The sequence below is a fragment of the Centruroides vittatus genome, unplaced genomic scaffold (assembly GCF_030686945.1).
Source record: "Centruroides vittatus isolate TY-2023 unplaced genomic scaffold, ASM3068694v2 contig_546, whole genome shotgun sequence".
NCBI lineage: Eukaryota > Metazoa > Arthropoda > Arachnida > Scorpiones > Buthidae > Centruroides > Centruroides vittatus.
Window position 1 is genome coordinate 620,437 of NW_027122322.1, and position 21,272 is coordinate 641,708.

The window sequence follows — 21,272 nt, forward strand, 5'->3', positions numbered from 1 at the left end:
CCATAATGGGCTTGCTAAAAGACGCCCTTTTAGTGCCCATGTAGTACTAAAAAGATATATACACTACATAGAATAATTAAGATTATTTCATGATGACATAAGAAGAAAATGAACATACGGGTTCCTCCTCTCTGGAAACATCTTTAGAGGATAAAAAACTTTATTATAATTCGTTAATAAAATAAAATTTGTATGAATTAATGTATATCTATGATTTGAAAAAAAACAAACGTCTTTTTGTGTATACAGTAGATGATAAACATGAGAAGCCATCTTCAACTGTACCAAAGTGTTAGTTACCTTAGTCTCACAATCTTACATTTAGTACGGATATACAAGGATCACAATACTTCCTTATAACTCGTATATCCTTAGTAATGATGCCGATATTTGTTTAATAATTAAAAGTATGAAAATTTTTATAAGAAAATCTCGTAACAGATGGTGCCACATACAATCTTATTTAATTTTCCTTAACACAGTAATATAAAAGTTATTTTTATTTTTAATAAAAACTCATAACAGCCGGGAAAGTTACGGAAATCTCCTTACTAGATTTTTGAAAATTAATATTACATATTATAGAAATTTTTAAATATGTTGTTTTTAATGATTTTATCTAAACAATCTCTTTTAAACAAAATTCAAAAAAGGATTAAGTATATTTAAAATATCAAATATTCAAGAGTGAATACAAAGATTAAATTGATGCGTACGACATCCTTCCTAAACACAGGAACACAATGTTAACTTACGTTAATAAGCAGATTCCACCTTTCCTTTCAAGCTCTTCTTTGCTTACGAAAATACTAATCGATTAAACATTTATTCGATCCGTCACTCGCTAATTCGATACGTCGAGTAATACCATACTTCCCACGATATTCCCCACCCTTAAATTTCTTTTTAAAGAAAAATATATTAAACCTTCTTCCTAACCACGACAGTATTTCCTTTGTAAGTCAGCGCTGGCGTGGACCAAATTTTCTTGATCACGTAAATCTTCTCTGCCTATCCACTACATAATTTATAAGCACATGCAGAAACAAAAAAACAATGTAATATTTTGAAAAATAAAATCATATTTTAATCATTTCAATTATATTTATTTTAATTTATTTGTCCCAATGTCACATTTAAGAAATTCCATTTAAAAAACGCGTATTTAGAAAAACAATTGAATTGAAACAATGCTTCAGAAGTTAATATGAACTAACAATGAATCTCCTTTGTCAGAATTATTTTATTGTGAAAAATCCATTTTCAGTTTTCGTATCCACGGGTGCAACTTGTTATTACGTGTGTCTTGCTTTAATTATTTAAAGTTTAAGATACGCGATGCCTTCATAATTAAAAGATAAGTGTAAATCCAATTTTTGATAATTGCAAGAGCTATTATTAATGTGAAATCTTTTCATTTTCAGGTTTCAAGTTGTTCAAAAGGGAAGTATATGTCCATAATTAGCATATTGCTGATTGATTACTTACGATTTTATTATTATTTCAGGCATGGACTTTAAAACACTTCAATGACAGTCTTCATCCTATTGTTATTTCTCCGAGAAAACAGATTATTTGTACCTTTTTCTGCTGGGACTAAAAAGATTTTAATAAAATTGAATTTAAAAGACTGTCGAAATATCGCAATGTGATAGAAGGAAATCTTATCGAATTCAAATAATTATTTTCACTCTCTTGAATTCAACGTGTGCAGAATCATCAGCTTGTTTCTTCTTGTTCTGGAGCGTTCAATGAATTCATACTTTACAGTTCCATCGTAACTCAATCGAAGTGTGTTTTATACGCGGTGTAGTGTGTACTGTACTGCAAACAATACGCAAATATAACACATATTACGTACATTGATTTCCAAAAGAAACTCGCCAAAGGAGACTATGTGGTGAAGTTTGTAGACAAACCAGCTGAAGCAAGTGTGTTGCTAGTATGATGCATCATTGCAATGTGTGATAATAGTTTTAGACAAACTTTGGAATACATTATTAAGAACGTTTTTGTTGTAGAAATGGAGCGATTCCAGTTTTTCCCGTAATGGCGATGCTGCCTAGTCATTACGGGGTTTCTGGACAAACAAAAAACCCACGGAGAGGGGTGAGACCTTGACGATGGTTCCGTGGCTTGAAATAGAATTAATTTTCTGTCACTAACTTCACCTGGCAGAACAAATCAGAAATATTTTTAAAATACATATTCCTTTCTCGCATTTATTGTGAGTGAGTGCCTACTAATGGCCGAGTAGCTAAAAGCACCGAATAGTGACAGTTGTTTGTGGTTTCGCTCCTGGCTAATGGGGTGGCCAAATGGGGTTTTCCGTGTTTTATTCGCGTTAGAAACACCTAAATATGGGCCAGTTTCCCATATGATCTCTCTCAGAAGGTATTTTTCCTTCTACAGATCGCCCATGTGTCGCGTTTCCGAATACAAATAAAATCAGATTATTTATTCTTATTGTGGAATTATTATTGATAGTTTTTTCCATCAAGAATATAAATTTTTTAAACTTGTCAATTTCAATGTTTGGTAAAAACAAATAATCGACTTACGTAGTGCAGGGATGGGCAACCTTTTTCTATGTAAGGGCAAAATTTTAAGACTTTTGAACTGATGCGGGCCGCATGCAAGAGAAAGAGAAAAAAAATGTTGGTAAATCAGAATTACTTATTCATATTTAATTAAAAATTAGCATAGGTATACTTAAGTTAGCTTCTGGAACTGATGTAAACGTAATATATTTGAAATATTTGGTTAAATATTAGTCACTGTTAGTTTTAAATTAGTTTCGATGTGTCTGTTAGCCGGTTTCTTGTATTAATTTTTACTAAATCCATTGCGGGAAAAACTATTCACATACATAAATTGTAAAAATAATGTTTGAATTTTTGCTGCATACTTCCTTAAGCTGGGAAATTGGTATATTTATTCACATGTTATGCGTCGCGGGCCGCAAAATATATGAATGCGGGCCGCAGGTTGCCCATACCTGACGTAGTGTACTATTGTGACGTAGTGTACTATAGTGTACATCTGAGTGACAAGGAGGTCTAATGTTTTGCTTTTTTCTACTTCTCTCTGCACTTTGGGCACAAAGTCAGTCTTTTTTGCTAGCTCGTTACAAGTTCTGTCAAGCTCGCAATTGGGCTACCAAGAGGAGAGGAAGAGAGCCTGACATAGTCGGACAGATCACTTCCGGAAAAATTCCTGTGATTTTTCGATCCATTCAAATTACCTGATTAATTTGCGAAAATATTCTCTCAACACAAGCTGAGGAATGTGGAAGAACTGCAAACTGCGTCATAAATTGAGATAGTAGGGCAAATTTACAATTACCCAAACCATCCTGTATATCGCGCATCAAGAACCGATATTCTTGTATACTATTATATTGTATGACCAAATCTTTTGCTAAACGAAATGATCGCCATTCGTCATCTAACCGGTTAAGTTTATTTTTCGCAATTAATGCTAGGAAATGAACTGCCGAACTTGCAAGAGATCTTGGTGTTCGGCTTAGGTCATGCGCTACTAATAGGTCTAGCATTTGTAGTATGGCAATAACACCATTTGAGTCGAACAAAAATCTCATCTTCATTTGCTTGCAAAGGTCAACAAGAAATTTTAAGTAGTCTTCTTTAAATCGCATGACACTAGTGGTTGAAAAAAGCTCAGTTTCTAAAAGAGACATTGTTCTTCCACCAAGAATATTTCCTGCACATCTTAGTGATTTCTTACATCGCGTAGACAAATTTGTAGTTAGCAAAGTTTCTTAATAAACATACTTAAAATATCACGATACTCTGCTGAAATCATGGAATATAAAACATGTAGGCAAAAATGTTCTGATTGAAATTCGGTATTTAGAACATTTACTTTGTGTAACACATACTGTAGAAAAACTAATGTATGTCTTGTTCCTCTGTTCACATACATCTCTGGCACCATCGATTTTGTCTGTTCTCATTTCTGATTGAAAATAAAGTTTTAAAGGATTCCACTGTTCTACTGTTGATAACATTTTCACGAGAAAGCCATCTTCTTTGTGATAATTTTGGTACTTTGTGTTGACTTGTGTCGACAACGTCTTGAATTATTTTGCTTTTTACTGCTGCGAGCAAAATACGATGTAATAATTTATTAGAAATAATTCGAGATACGAAGGAAATGTTTTCACAGCATGACTGTTGCAAAAGGTAAAAGAATGCCAAATGCAACCAAGAGCAAAAATTGATGTAAAATCTTGCTTCAATAACGTAATAAGTCTAGTTTTGCTACCCTCCATTGCAGAGCGGTCAAGGTTAGCAGCCTGCCGTCCTGGAGACCTGGGATCGAATCCGGATGGGTCGAAAAATCCCCAGGAATTTTTCGGGGGTGGTCCGTCCGGATATGTTGGTCCCCGTCCCTCACCACCCAACCACCCCATTGTAGGCCTGGCCCGACCCATAATGGGCTTGCTATAGAGGCCCTGTTAGTGCCCACAGGGCGGAAAGAGTTACAAAAAAAAACCTCCATTGCAGCATAGTTGTCGCTGGCAAACCCGATCATATTTTTGTAACAGTACCTTTCTCTTTTGAAAAATTGATTTGACAGAGTTTTGCAGACCCTGAGCTGTTTCATTTTCCACCAATACTAAGTCGAAAAGAACATCTTTTACATCATTTATGATCAAAGAAACGAACAACTATAGCCAAAGTTTGTGAGACTGAAATATCGGTGTTTTCGTCAATTATCGTTGAAAATTTTTGTTTCTTGCATATGTCTTTAATTTTCAGTTTTTCATAATAAGCAATGTCATCCTGCATTAAATACGACAACTTGATATGTTTCATCTGAATAGATTTTGCAATTTGCAATGTTTGCTGGAAAGGCCTTCCTGCAAACATCTATGAGATGATCTACATTGCTAAAAGGCACGTTATGCTCAGCACAGTACGCTGCTATCAGCAATTCTGCCTTCGCAGTTTCTTCATTAGCTGAAAGTTTTTCTTTCTTTCTTTCTTTCTTTTTATTTTTAAATGGCATCAATTGGTTTAACTGTTTTGTCTCTGGCAGCTTCAAAAGCTTTCGTATGCTTAGGTCTTTTCATGTGTCTCAATCATTGGCATGTTAGCATTTTTCAGTACTGTGTTAAAACACATACATAAGGTAGAGTTTTTGTCCGTTTTGTCACGTCGTAGCCAGTCTTTAAACATGAGATTTCGAAGCCGATTTTCTTGAAATTTTGGTGTATACCAGACCTTTTTTGCCGGTGTATCAAGTGTTATTTCGTTACTACCCATGTTTAATCTAATATGTAAAACGAAAAGTTAATTTGGAATAAAAATTAAACTAGACTCCTTGCCTCTGAAAATAACTGATCAATATTAACTGGAAGACGGCCGGATGGCCTAGCGGTCAAGGTGGCAGCCTACCGCACTGGGGGACCCGGGATCGAATCCGATCGGGTCAAATAATCCCCAGGAATTTTTCGGGGGTAGTCCGTTTGGATATGTCGGGCCCCGTCCCTCACAACCCGGTCGCCCCATTGTCGGCCAGGCCGAACCCATAATGGGCCTTCTAAAAGAGGCCCTCTTAGTGCCCACAGGGCGGAAAGAGTTAAAAAAAACTGCAAACGCTGTTATAAATTACTTAATGAGGTAATACAAATGAGTTTAAAATGGGTGTATAAAATTATTGTGAATAACCGAATGAAAAAGTTCAAAGCGAGATCGAAATCTGACTTGTATAGAATTATTTGTTGCTTAATTAACACGTGGCAAAATCCACTAGACTAAAACCATGTCAATTTCAGCGTTTCCAATGTTTTTAGTTTTTGTAGCCAAATATTATTAAAAAATTAGCCCAAAATATCTAATTCTTGAGCCAATTGCTACCGCCATAGTCAATTTATATACAGTATTAGACTCAATAATTCTATTACTTAAAATTTAGAACACTAACATTGTGTTGTAGATAAGCTACACTTATTAAATATATAATTATCCGCATTTAAGAACTAAAGGAATAAATGCGACACGTTTAGCAGCCATCATTTTAACGGCAAATACAGAATCACCTGTCGTCAGAATCTATGTAATTTACTATATCTGTAAAAAATGGAACCACGAAATGTATAAAGACCCGATATTCGTACTAGAAAGGACTGTAAAACATTACCGTTTGCTGTTGATTTGTTGTGAAATATGTATAGGTGCTTAATTGTTGAAGTATAACGTAGTTTGGTGTTTAATATTTATCCATATTTCTGATATTACTGAAAACTGTTATTATAGTAGTATGATATAAAAGTTATTTGAAGGGCCTTCGAGAAGAAAAGCAGGGAATTTTTTTTTTTTGTTAAGCGCAGAGAAAACTTGGAGGCCCTTAGTGATTCTTACTCATATAAATTAATGTTAATTTATTAATAGAAAATAAAATCTTTAAGACAGACTTTTAAAAATAAAGGAACATTCTGTAAGTTTAACTTGTTGAAATAACAAAAGACCAAAAATGCCTTTCGATGGGCTTGGGTCCCCACAGCTCTCAACTAACGGAACACTTCGGGAACACGGTGTTGAGAAACCTGAAGAACCTTTTGGGGTGGTCCATATGTCATACCCAATCACTCATCACAGGCCTAGCTGAGGCTTGCTAAAAAAAGAAGGCCTCTTAGTGCCACAACAGAGAGACACGAGAGGACGATTTGATATATTCTGAATATATTAAAGTAATTGATTTCAAGCGTTTTTCTGAGTTTTGCATCATTTGCAGTTATTGTATTGGTAAGTTCAGACTACGAACTTTCTAAATTTAAATATTTTTGAACATTGTTAAGCCAAATATCACAATTAGTGCCAATGATTTTCCGACGAATCTCTATTTCCATAACAATTGATCGGTCTTGACAGAGACGACGGACGGGGTCTTTCCACTCATTTTCACTCTTCGTTAAGCCCAAATCCAATGGAATCTAAATTAATAAATACATTACATTGGTATTAGCGCGCTATTGTTTATATACGCATATGATATTTGCACTGTGAACTTTAATTAAACAGAATAATTCGAGATTATTCGTCTAAATTTTCACAAATGTTTTGTGTTAGGCAATGGACAGAACTGTACAATTTGTAGAAACTGATTTCTATAGCGAACATTAAAAATCGTTTGAAAGTTAAAATTACTGTATTTAACAGAGATTTTATTATAATATTCATTTGTAACTTTTCGTTATAATTAAGACGACATTTTTAAAATTATTTTTTTCATTATTAGAAATCTTACAATTTATATAAAATTAAACTAACAAAACGAATACAAGTTGTATTTTCATAATAGTCGTTTCTTTCTTTTGCAGAATGGAAAATTTCAAGCAATTAAAGAAGTGGCGTACCTCGGCAGATGGTGAGGAGGAGGAGGAAGGCTCTTCGTCGTCTTCCGTTCCGTTTCCGGTGATTCGGGTGCTCCCGAAAGATGTAGAGGAGAGCGGAGAGCGCGTCAAACGGGTGGTCGTCATTACTCCCGACGATAGCGCCTCGACTGTGGTCGACTACCTGGAACTGCGATACCCGGAAGTTGCAGAATGGACGGTGGAGTGTCGAGGGGAGTCCAAAGTGGTCGTGGAAACATCCGTCGAGCAGAAGAAACCTTGGTGGAAAAGGCTCTTCTTCTGCTGCATAAAGTGAATCTTCTCTCTTTCGAGATCGCTTCCACCCACGTTCCACTTTTCACCGGATACGACTCTGCCACCCGAATACGACTTTGTCACCCGGAAATGACGTTTCACCCGGCTGCGACTTAATTTACTGGACTTAACATTTCATTCCTGATTGGGTTTCTTCGTTTTCAATTGACGGACAGACATTTCTGCACTGGTTGTACAACTTACTTCGATTAGATTAAAGTCTGATGATCTGCGAAGTGACAACCAAAACATAAAGCGATGTTTTTACCAGCTCAAAGACTCTGTTAATTGTTTATAAATGGACAAGGCAACTTATATTGTACGGACATTCACACTGTATTTAAACCGGTGTTCGACTGTCATTGTAGTCCGAACCAGAATTATAATTACTTCAACAATTCAATTTGTAAATCGAATTGCCTGAAGTGTATATAAACTTTCATATTTAATAAATTTTAATATGAAATTTAATTTCAAAGATTGGCTATTTATCAAAATAAATATTAAAAATGCACACTTTTAGATTCATTAAAACGTTTCTACTTTTATCAATATTTATTTCCATCCCTGTCATCGTTTAGGTTTACAATAACGTGACTATTTTTAATATAGAAACGGGCGATAAAGTAATTAAAACGAGTACCATAGTTTTGCAATGAATTGGAAAATATCGGGAATTCACCAACAAAACTGCTCTCCCGCTTTTACAACGCCGAATTAGTGAATTCCGAAGCAAAAAGGCCGTTCTGCAGTATCGCAGTCGCACAGCGCCAAGTGACAAATTCACTGATACGCGAATCAAAATTGCCGATCTCTCCCTCTATTAAACGTCTGTAGTAAATGTGAATATCTCGTTCGAAAGATACTTGTTTTCTTAGGTAGCGTGCAACATTTCGGGTTTTTCTGTAAAGGGATTGCCGAAATATAACCAGTTGAAAAGTGCAAAGATCTCCATAAAAGCTGTAACTTTTCTCTTTCTTATTCATTTGGCGGTGCAGATGCTCCTAGAGAAAGAATACCGCTGGCTCTAGAGAGGTCATATTTTAAACTTAAGCCTTTCTCGTTATCAGTGAGGTGCTGGCGAAACTTGCGGGTGGATAAATCAAACTTGGCGGGGTCCTATCCCTTGCTTTTATCGCTTCTTAAAATAAAATTAATCCGAACGAATGTTGTTGTTCAGAATAACAAAAGCTCAAATTTATGCAAATTAAACTTTTTTGTAGCGATTACACTAACAGCATATTGTGGGTGGCCGTCGTGACGCCCAGCGCCCTCGGAATTGTTGGTCGTAGCTGCCTCGGGTTTGAAACTACAAACTATAGGGATTTCGGAAGTTCGTAGCTTAGCAAAACCTTATAAAGTAAATCGTAAACGTTTGTAAATTAAACGGTTTCCATAAGCGCTGTAAAGTTATGCCCGATTTTAAATTAAGTTTAGGCTACTGTCCTTTACAAAAGTTATAATTTTGTGTAACTTACAGATACCATTTAAACATTGTAAATAAAAAAAAGTTTATTAAAAGATTGCGGCCTGAAATTTACTGCAAACCAAAATTTTCGCCATGGCAGTATTACCGTCGCTCTCCCTCCTATATGCTTAGTATTCAGCAACTATATACAAATTCTATTTAATTCTAAACCCACGTCATTATTTCACATTTAATGACTTGTGTATTTTTAGTAAATAAAAAAATATATATGTGGGGTTTAGACGAGTGACATTCCTAAACCGTTAAGATTTACGAGAGTTGCAAAGGAGACGAGAACGACAAAGGAGAGAAGTGGGAAAGACGACAGTTGGTGACGGCGCGAAAAGAAGAAAGAACGAATGACGTTAGGATGAAAGGACAAAAGACGTTACGAAGAAGAATATCGTTGTATCAAGACAATTGTCAATTCTGGTTCTCTCTATTTATATCTCAATCACTATTCCCTCATATATAATAGGCTATTGCTTGATTTTGATGATAGCCGAAGTATGTTCTTTTACACGTAATAAACGCGTTTAAACGCGTAAAAGAACATTTTTTAATTGATACTTGCCGAGAAGTTTTAATACAATGTACAGGAAGCTAAAGGTTACAGAAAAGAAATGTTTGCTTGACATAATGTATTAAAGAAAAATTACTGCGCCAAGTGATAAATTTTATTAGACGAAAGAAAAAGAGATAGGTCGAAGAATGAAAGAAAAAGAATAGTGACAGCAGCACTCGGTATTCCCAGGTCGTCTCCGCCCCAAATACTGAGCGGGCCCGACGCTCCTTGACTTCGGTGATCGGACGAGAACCGGTATTTTCAGCGTGGTATGGCCGCTGCCCGAGACAAATCACCTGCACGGCATCACTTATGCATATTCGTACCCAATTCGCGCCTCGAATATCGCTTTTTGTCCTTCTTCCCACCACATTCCACTTTAAACCAGGTTTTCTTAAAGCGTTCGATATTACATCGACAGGATCGATGGGGGAAAAAGTTCGGTCAAAAATCCAAACGTTTTACGTTAAACTTCGAGGAGATGAAACAATAAAACACTGACGATTTGTCGCGAGCGGCCGGATTTTCAGTGAGCGAGATTTAATGGTACTTGAAGAACTTGTCGGCAAAACATATAAAAATGGCAAAAACGTTAGGGATCATCCATTAATTAAGTGTAATTTTTGAGGTCTTTTTGACTCTCCCTCTCTGTTGTGTACAATGATGTATTTTTGGCCACGTCTCATTAAATTGCAATATACGATAGTTCGTGGACCCCGACGTTGAAGAAACAACCTCGAAGAATTCTGCAAATATTTTCTAACTAATGGTTTATTTGCTTGATTAGTAGGCTTCCTTCTTCGTTTTTTAAAACCCTTTCTACCTTGTGGGCACTAAGAGGATCTTTTAAGCAAGTCCACTGTGGGTTTGGTCGGTCCCACAATGGGGCGACTCGACCCGTAACTTCGACTGTTTTTTCTGGTAAGCGTGAAAAACAGTTCACCTGATCATCTTGTATTTCTACCAGGTATTAGGAACATTGAGTTTCTTTATAGCAATGTGACTTGGTGATGCCTCCTGAAACCCTATTTAGGTGTTACTGATATTTGAGTCAAATTATCCTGATGACTTGAGAAAGTAAAACAATGCTACAATAATTTTGAGCTTGCACCTGCGTCGCAAGCAGCATGTTGACTCGATGAAATTGGCTCAAACTAGAGTCGACGTGCTGCTCGCAACACAAATGCAGGCTCGAAATTGTTATAAAATTAATGACAAACTGACGAGTTTTCTGATCTTTATCGGTAACATTTAATATAATATTGTTGCTTAAACAAAAAATTTTATTGTATGTTTAGATTGTTAACATCACAATATAAACAATAAAAATTACAAATAAAGACAATTGCTAGACAATTATTCTATCTTCTTTCTTGCTCTTGAAAGAGTTGTTTCTTCAATTTCCACTTTTCCCCTCTGCCCGTGGGTGTGCTGCCGATTATTCGGCAGTAGCGGTCTTAAGCCTACCGGAAGTGTTTCATCTGATCGGCTTCCCCTCTCTACGCCTCCAATTTTTACTGTCTTCGCTCCTCTTCATCCCTGTTCGGCAGAATTTCGCGCCAACGAGATTTTCTGCCTTTTTCCAGGTTTTTTACTCTTTTGTTGCCTATCCACTTGCACTACACCTCTAGTTTCTCTCCACTAGCATGCTGTATCTCCTGCGAGAAACATTACACTGCTCCTGTGTCATCCGTGATGCAGGACACGATTTAATTTTTAGAAAACATATTTTTCTTATTCTTAATTCCAGTTTGCATCGAAAGTTCGTAGAGTTAATTGGGGTCTCCTGTCCCTAAGGTTTCCATATCTGGTCTCGGATTTCATGTAACTCCGTTCTCGAGATTAACACAGACAGTGGGAATTTATAAGTCTACAATATTTTACATTGCAGCTCGCGGTCACGGGTTGACGCAAACTAACGGATTGGAATGTTTAGAATGTCAATCTGAAAATCCAGCTTTGACTCTGGTAGACGTGACAAAATTTGGAATAAATGTAGCATTCCTTTCAAAGCAAAATTGTCGCGTTGTAAGTAATGAAGTCAAAGAAAACTTCTCAGCCGTCGGAAAAGAAAGTATCATGGCATGAGATACGAGCGAAAGTTTCAAAGTTGGATCAACACTTGCGGACCAAGTCGAACGGAAACGTCAAATTGATTAACCGATCAAATGAAGATTCAAGGGGAGGTTTCCTTTAAAAGCAAGAAATTCGAGAAGAACGGTCGCTTATCCCTAGCTCAACCTGTTATCCTGTGTTGTTTTCCCTGTTGTCTCGGATTTTGGTTTCAGCCGTATTATAAAGGTTTTTTTTCGTTTTTAATATTAACTTCCCGACATTTAATACTGTGTGTGGCGCAATCTGTTACGGTATTTTATTAAAACCAAAGTGGTAAATGCTAATCGTGAGTAAAATCCTCATTAAGTCCGACCCTACTCCAGATATGACTGACACACACGGCTCCCTTTATCTCCCCCCTCGACCTTTAACCACCAAAATTTACTAGCACCAATCCCCCTAATAAATAAGCTTCTGCAAAATTTCAGAAATTTTCGACAAGAAGCACAGGAGTTAAGCTTCGAAGAGTGAACAAAATCGTGTCCCTCTCTCATTTTTTTTTTACATTTCTCAACGTTTCCAGGTCCAGGGTCCAAAACTGTCTTGGAGTGTCTTTTTTGATCGATCGCCACACTTTTCTTCTGCTTTATACAGTATAATTAAACCGGGAAGTAAAATGCTTCTGCACAAGGATGTAAATGATACATTTTGAAAAGTACAGTTCATTCTTAATTTTGTTTAAAATATCTTTCTGCTTTCAAAAATAATGAATGTTCTTATATTGCCGAGATAGAGAAAAAAATGACATCAAAGATTGCATTATTTCTAACTGAAAAAGTTATTCGAGAATTTATAAGATATATTGGTTATATGCACAGAACATCTATTTATCTAGAAAATTTCTTGACAATTTTTATAATGTAGACAATGAAATGTTTCCACACAAACAATTGTGTACGATTTCTATGGTCTATTGTTTATAATTAATATTTCTATAAAACATTTAGATGTAGGCATTGCCTATGACCAGTAGAATATAAGCTGAATATTTTTTTGTATTAACATCTGAAAACAAAATTTGTTCTATCAGTAAAGAAGTAAATTAATTATAATAATGAAATAACACAGTTTAGATATAAAATAAAAACAATAAAAAAATAGTTTCATTAAGATACTGATGGATCATTAAATTTGAGATTGTGTGTAAATAAATAGTAAAGATGTAATTTCTATAATTAAAGGCTGAAATTAGCAGCAATTTGAAACATTAGTTGAAAGTTAATTTTATTTTAATAGAGATTTAGTTTAATTATTTATCTTTCAATTTTTTCCACAGTTTTCATTGCTTCCAAGTTTGATTTAATCTTTTAACAATGGTATCAATACAGAGCAAACTAACTTTGGTAGAATCCAAACTATTTTCAGTTTCATGACTAATTATTGTAATACTGAAAATTATCAATTATTTTATGTTATATTTGTATGCTAGTATGTTTCATTAATAATAAGGAGATCAGTATAGAAGGAATACTAAAAATATTCTGAAGTGTTTTCAAATTCAGGTAATAAAATCTGTTATTTTTATTCTGTATTGATTTTATCTTCAACAAATAACTGCTAAATTTTTATGTACTAAAGAAAACATGTTACAGCAAAACACATTTAATCAAAATTTCTGAGAATCCAACTAACTATTTTGACAGTAATCATTTTTTTGGCTTAAGATATGAAGTTTCAAATGCAACTATTTTATTTAAAAAATCTCTAGAGATAGGAGCTTATTCAAAAGAAATTAAGATATACAATAAGATCTTGTTTTATGTGGGTCTGTTACACATGGGGATTCATGTTTTTGTGTATGGTGAATGGATGAGTTAATATGCTCTTAGTACTACTGAATCTGACTCTAGTTAGCAAACTACACTTCTCTAACTTCTGATATTTCAAACAGAAATATCTAATGCTTCTCACTAGTAAATATCCTAGTTTGCACATATTGTACAGTACACAATACTTTTCTTAAATAGTATACTGGAGATATTATAATAAAATATTTGTATATTCAGAAACAGGCTAAAGTGTTATCCATTACAGTAAAATATTTTAAACCCATTTTAACATTTTTCTGTTAACTGTACTTTTACAGTTAACAGAAAAATGTTAAAATGCCGCATAAGTATCTATGCACTCATCTGAAACTACCAGTGTAGAGCACAAATTTAAACAAATTTCATTTTGCACAGTACATGCTAACATATAACCCCTATGTTAAACAAGACCATACTCTACTCACTTTTACTTTGATAATTCCAATAAAAAAGTTAAATCAAACTTTCATTATAAACAAATTATGAATAATACTAAACTTGAATACTTAGTTTTAGAATATATGGGGAATAATTTTATATTTTGCTCTTTTTTTTTTGAGATGATTATTTACAATAATAAATGATGTGTTGAAATATATATAAAGGCTTCCGTTTTTTGAATACTCATATAAATCATAATTAATATATTCAATTTTTGTTTTCAGAAATAATAATAGTATAGAATTTAGTATTTTACAGAAGATTTAATTTTTGATCCTTCACAGTACACACAGTATTTTTATTGTTTTCACCGAAGGATCAGCAATGACTAGAAATGTGATTGTTTCTGGTGATAGCTTTCTTGTCTTATAAAAAGCTCTTAACAAAAATATTTGTATTTTATTTTAATTTACATGTTTTTTTTTAATATTTTACTAGCAAAAGATTTCAATGTACATTTATTCATTTTCTAAATTTATTCTAAATCAATACTAACATTTATACTACAAGTAAATTGACTGATTTAATAGTGAGCTATAATTTTAAACATAATTTTGATAATTATTTATTTTGTTATATATGACTGCAAAGAGTTTGTAATTTATTCTAAATATTTCTTTGATATAAACATAATTCAAAAATTTTTTCGAAATACTGTTGAAAAATAAACATTACTTTAAATTTACTTAATGCAACATCTTAAACAAAAATAAAATAATAGTCTAAAATCGAGTGTGTTCCTGAAGATTTAATAAAAATATAACGTGAACTTTTTAGAACTTTATTAATAAACAGTTCAACTACTAATAGTTTATCATTAATATAAATTTAAGCATCCATCAACATCTGATTTTTCACATACTTGAAAAATTCCACATTTTATTTACAAGTAATGTACACAAAGTAGCATGATTTTTATTAAAAGATATTTCAAAAGCTCACATAATTAAAATTTCAACTACAGTAAAATTCTTTTCATCCAGCATTTTTACTTATAATTAGTATTGTTTTGCAAACTATATGTTTATTATTCTTTCCAATATACGGATACCGAAATTTATTAAGTCAATCAAATACTTAAATCACATAACAATTTGTTTTATTATTAAGGATTATTAATTTTAACATTACTCTGAAACATTTTTTATGATCAGAAGAGTATCATGTTGAGTCAACAGTCAGTTCGGGAGAATACTGTAGTTGATGAATCTCATTAAACTGGCATCTTTATGATCTCATCCATGCCAGATTAAGTCAGTGAATTTTACTATAGTTTCTTAACAGCTGTTTGAATGAAAGGCAATATATTAGTCTTTTGTTCAATTTTTAAAAGGATGGACTCTCTTGCTATAATCCAGAATACACAATGATTCATTTAAGCAACTTTATGTAGAATTATATGAAATTTTGTAGATCTGAAATTAAAAAAATTTCACTTCTTTTTTATACAGGAAGACCAAGAAGATTAGAAAAGTAATCTTTCATAATTATTCGAAATTAAATTTTTTTGTTATTATAAATTGTTAATAATCATCTCAATTGTTTGATATGTTATGTAATCAAGGATGAAAAATAATCTTTTGATATAAGGCTTAAGATTTTGAATAAGCAATTGGCTGAACTTAATATTTAGTAGCAACTACCATATCAACTGTGATAAGCTTATGAAACTATCAAGTCATATAGATTGTTACTCATGCTGGTGAACTAGATGCAAATGATCCTGAAGAAGCATTGCTAACTTCTTGGCCATGATGCTAACTTTGCCATTGATGAAAACGAATACGGTCGGTAAACATCTTTTCAGTTTCAAAGATTTTTAAAAATTATGTTGATATTTATATACATGTTACAAGTATTATTAAAATTTAATAAATTGCCTTTTAACAAATATAAAATAGCATCTTCAAAATTAGATTAATGTGAAACACAAAAGATTAATAAGTTATTAATACATACATTAATATTAATTATTAAATTCAGTGAGTGTAAAATAAGTACAAATAATCTATAAAATGTATAAAGAAAGTTAAATTTAAACAAAGAAAAATAGCTGTGATGTAAAGAAATGTGCAATTAATACTTAGTATATGTAAATTCATACTTACTACTGTTGTTCTGAATTTTTCTGAAAATATCTTTAGAAAAGCTACAGATACAAAGATTATGGCAAGACCAATTCAATGAGGTACAATGAGAGAAGATAAGACTATACACAATCTGTTTATTTATTTATTTATTTCTCACAATAAATAATATTTATTGCACAAATATCTTAGTTTAGATTTTTTTAATTATTATAGTTTATTATGTTTAACAGTAAATAAAAACTTTTTATTTGAAATTCATTATTGTTCTTATTCAATCCATAATGTTTATGAATATGCAATATTTCTGTATGTATGTCATATTAAAAAGAATAAATATAAACCTGGTTTTCTGCAGTCATTATAAATTTTAGAAATTATATATATATATATATTGATTTAATTCATTTGTTAAATCTATCAGTTCACTTCAAATCTGTTCTTTAAGATTGTTATTACAATAATGTTTGCTCTTCTTATTCAAAATTGCTTTATGCAAAAGAAAAACAGCATTCCAAATCACCGTCAAATCCACCGTGTGTCTTGCTTACACTCCTAGTACATTTGAAGATCATGCCTCGGAAAGCCAAGTCATATTTGACATCTTTATTTTGATATATGAGAGAGATGGACAGTCTCATTGCACTTCACTGTATTATGTCTTGCTCTCTGCATGCCCAGAGTCGAAGGATACTAATATTTTTCTACCACAGATGATATCAATTTGTAATTTGAATTCAATGAAATATTTTATCATTGAAGAGCAATTTCAAAAAAAACCACACATTTCTTCAAAATTTTTAACATAGATATATACATTTCCACCTAAAGCACAAGTTTGCAAGATGACAACACTTTTGAATACAACTGAACATGGAATTTATACATTCAAACTAAATAGCCATTCTAATAACAGGATAACAAACTACTTATTATATTATCTAAATTGGTCTTTCAAAAGAAATATTTTTATACAAACTAGCTTCAATCAATCTGCATGATTCTAAAAATCTACTTTCTAGTATAGTGTCAAAATAAAACTGATTGATTAGATACATTTTACACTAACTGCACATATATTCTTTTGATCAATTTGATCACAAAATTTTGTTGTTTTATACTTACATATCTTCTTAGCACATTGAAAAACAGAGAAGTAACCCATATAAGCTTGTCATTTTTATATTTGAATTGTTTTCTGAATCTTGTTCAACTTCAATATCTAAAAAACAAGTTCTTTAAAACAATTAGCTGCTTAAGTTTTAAGCTAATTTTAATTAGCTTAAAGCATAATTAGCCATATTATATAGCTACACAATTTTAAAGTAATTAAATAATAAAGTTAATGATACTTTATTTCAATATTATGTGGCAAGACACATTTTGATTCTAACAAAAATTTTTTTGAACAAGAGCTAACATTTCTTAATAATACATAGTTCAGTAATATACAGCACATTATTTCCATAAGCATAAGTGTTTCTTTGCTTTCACAAATTCACAAATCTAATGGTAACTTCCAACAAGTTAAATGTTAGTCTTGCTTAATAAATATTTTTGTTGGAATTAAAAAGGCATCTTTCTATTTAATTGTTGTAATAATGCAAAAATATAGATTCTTAAATATTCAAAAAACAAACATTTGAAACTATTTCTGCTGCTAAAATATGACAGTCTATAAAATGGAATCTATCATATATAGAATATATATTGCAATTCTGTTCACATCTTGTTACTCAGTGAATTTGCTTTAAATCTTCTAAATTCTAATGAAATTATTGCAAAATATCTTGTATTGCAGTCAGTATTATATTTAATAACATCATGCAAGTCCATGCTTGTCATCATGTGTGTGGAAATATTATATATATTTACACATGCATTTAGTTACACAAATCATAGGTAACAATCTATAATGGTGTTAAATAATTTTCAAAATACATCCAATCAATCCTGGATCCTCCTGTAAGACAAGAAATAAACTTTTATTCATGAATAAAATGAAATTATTCCAAACAAGTAGTAGTATTTAAGCATCAATACACTGTTTTGCATCAGTATTAAGTCTATTTCAGGTCCAAGTTAAATTTGATTTGATTCCATTATCAGTCATGAAATAAAATAGTAATAAAATATTAAATTATAATTACTATACATGTAGTTCTTATTTCACTGAATTATTAATATTTAATTCAAATTATTCTGTTACTCATGAAAAAGACTTAGGGGGAAAAAAACAGGATAAATATATTTAGAGACAGACTTTCTCTGCTTTATTATACTTTAGAGGTTCAGATTTTATAATCACCAACAATAGTCTTTTTATTATTCTTTTTAATCCAACAACATTATATCAATTTTTTTTCCTTGTTTAACAAACTATATTTCTATGCAATTAGGATATAATCACAGTGCACAAAAACAAACACTATCACAAAAATGTAAATACTGTATTCTTACAATTACACTATGTATAAGTAGTAAAAATAGAAAAATATAATAATAAATAATGTACTATAACTATAATCACTCACAATGCACAATAATTTCATCAATTTCCAGAATTATCCAAGACAAATTTCTGTGTATATATTTCTTTTTTGATGCTTATTTTTTATAATCAGAAAATTAAATTTTATTAATTTTACAGAGGAGGCTGTCTCTTTTCTTCTATCTAATAAGAGGAAGCTTCAGACTTTCTTACATACTATTCTACGTTGTGAATACGGAAATAAATATACAAATATGCAGAAGCAACCTGAATATATATATATATACTGTATACGTATGTAACTGAATGTGTGTATTTAGTATATATATATTTAAATATACATACGTACATACACAGTATATCACAAGTCAATAAATATAAAATAATAACAACAACAGCAATAAATAATATTAAAAATAAATACTTGAATAATAAATAAAATGACTAGTTTTAACATTGATCAACTGACACAATAACAAACAATTCAACAATGCAAAAATGTGGTAAAATATTACAGTACAATTAATGTACTTTCCATTATTTATACCACAGTTTTTCTTATCCAACATTTGGAATGTCATCAAAATCATCAAATTTGATACTCCATATTTTATGTCAAGATAATATATATGTATATATATTATTTCGATTCAAAATGTTTGCAGTTTAGTGCATTTTGAGAACAATAAAAATGATACATCAACAAAAAACAATTTGATTAAATAAAAATGTGATAAATGTAAACATCAAACGATATTCACTTTACAGCTAACACGGTTTATATCTAAACATTTAAAATTCACATACATTTTAAAGGCTCGCATATTAATGAAACATTTGATTTATTCCCTAGATATAAATCACTGTATATTACCAACTGGTAATAAATTTCATTCTCTTCAATTAATGCTTTGGTAACTGAATAAAAAAACAAAAAGTTATATGCATAGTTACAAGGGATATACTTCTTATTAACAATTCCTAATTATAAAATATTATGATGATTTTCTTTACTTTTAAGCCCAGAGAGAAAATGGAATGTGTTTTCTTGTAAAATAATATAACATTTGCCACTGGTTTACGTGAGAAAAAGCTGCTTAAAACTAAATATATATATATATATTATATATACTCTCCTTTTAAATTGATAAAAAAAGCAAACACATCATTTCATTAATGTGTGCTATTTATACAACATGCTAATTTGGTAGGGCTATAATGAGGATTTTAAAATTCACTAAAGGTAAAACTTTTTGATAAACATGCATTCTAATATGAAGAATTTTTTCTTTGAAGAATTCATGACAATTTAAGTGCAATCAATGAGAACAAGGATGTTGCTTGAAGACTAATCTAACTACCATATTTGGATACTGCCCAGACTGAAACAGAAAAAAATAAATTTATAAATTTCAATTTCATATGATTATTTCAAACTAAATATTTTATCATTAAAAATATAGTTTCAAAAAAATCTTAAGAACTAGCACACTGAAAATTTTAAGGATTCTTATTTGAAATTCAGTAACACCTCACTAATACAAACACAATATATACATTTAAAAAATTTTTTTACATATGCTTTTATACAAATTTCACGAATACATGTATAAATTTACAAATACAAAAGTTTTAATCAAATCAAGAAAGAAATGGCACCAAATTTATCAGAGTTAATTTTCAGCTACAATTTTGTATTAAATTATTATTAAAATATGTACAATGTTACCATTTGTACACATTTTAATAATTAGAATTTATTGAACTGATTAATTAGTAATTTAAAAAATGTAGTATATAAATAATAACAAATAAATCAACACAGATTATAATTCAAAATTGTTATGCTTCAAACCAAGTGCTGGAGGCATTTACAAATACAAAAGTTGCACTACATTTTGTCAAACCAGATATAATTTAGAAAAAAATATGTAACAGATTATTTTCTTAGCTCATGATTAGACATTACTTTTGTTCACAGACTTTCTAATGCATACAGCTTCATATAATTTCCATACTGATATTTATATATTTGTGAAATATATTTAATCCAAAATCCACACCTAAACCAAATTTTATTTTAATATATAACTAAAAAATAACTATGATAAAATCTGATAGTATCTGATTCTTGATTTGCATAATTTTATTTTATGTTATATTTTGGTTACTAAAATAAAAATTTATATTTACAGAAGTTATATATTATAAATAAATGCATAAATACTTCTTAAATTATATCTTACATTTAATAATACTTATCAAAATATATTTAAAGAAATTTTATTTTTTAACACTATACATTTTGCATTTCAAGTAATTCTTTTCATATTATTATTATTATTATTATTATAAGTGAGGTTTTACTATAACAATATAACTGTGACTAAATTATATATACTATTTAAGATATTCCAAATTTGTTCATTCATTAGATAACTTGATAAAAATTTATTTTAGAAATTTAATGCTAGTTTAATTTTAAAGTATTTTTAGAGTTTATTGAATAATTACAGAAAATGAACCCAACAGTAAAAGTCAATTTGAAATAATTAACAATTTTTTTCATTTTTAATCAGTAACTACTTTGCATTTTAGTTTTACACAAGGTTAATATAGAAC

The 21,272-nt window shown here is 31.1% G+C and overlaps 1 protein-coding gene and 1 pseudogene across 5 annotated transcripts in view; both read right to left on the minus strand.

The window, feature by feature from the left end:
- Window positions 1-9,872: 9,872 nt before the first annotated feature.
- LOC136978593 (5S ribosomal RNA) lies at window positions 9,873-9,991 on the minus strand (annotated as a pseudogene).
- A 4,848-nt stretch (window positions 9,992-14,839) lies between these two features.
- The window catches only part of nSyb (neuronal Synaptobrevin), a 63,664-nt gene continuing 57,231 nt past the window's right edge, over window positions 14,840-21,272 (minus strand). For 2 of the 5 annotated variants that reach the window (XM_067274312.1, XM_067274313.1), the window contains one exon: window positions 14,840-20,032. In XM_067274312.1, the coding sequence (XP_067130413.1) occupies window positions 20,004-20,032 (29 nt within the window). In that variant the 3' untranslated portion in view covers window positions 14,840-20,003. The remainder of the gene's footprint in view (window positions 20,033-21,272) is intronic. The other 3 variants (XR_010881249.1, XR_010881250.1, XM_067274311.1) reach the window with 3 other exon arrangements.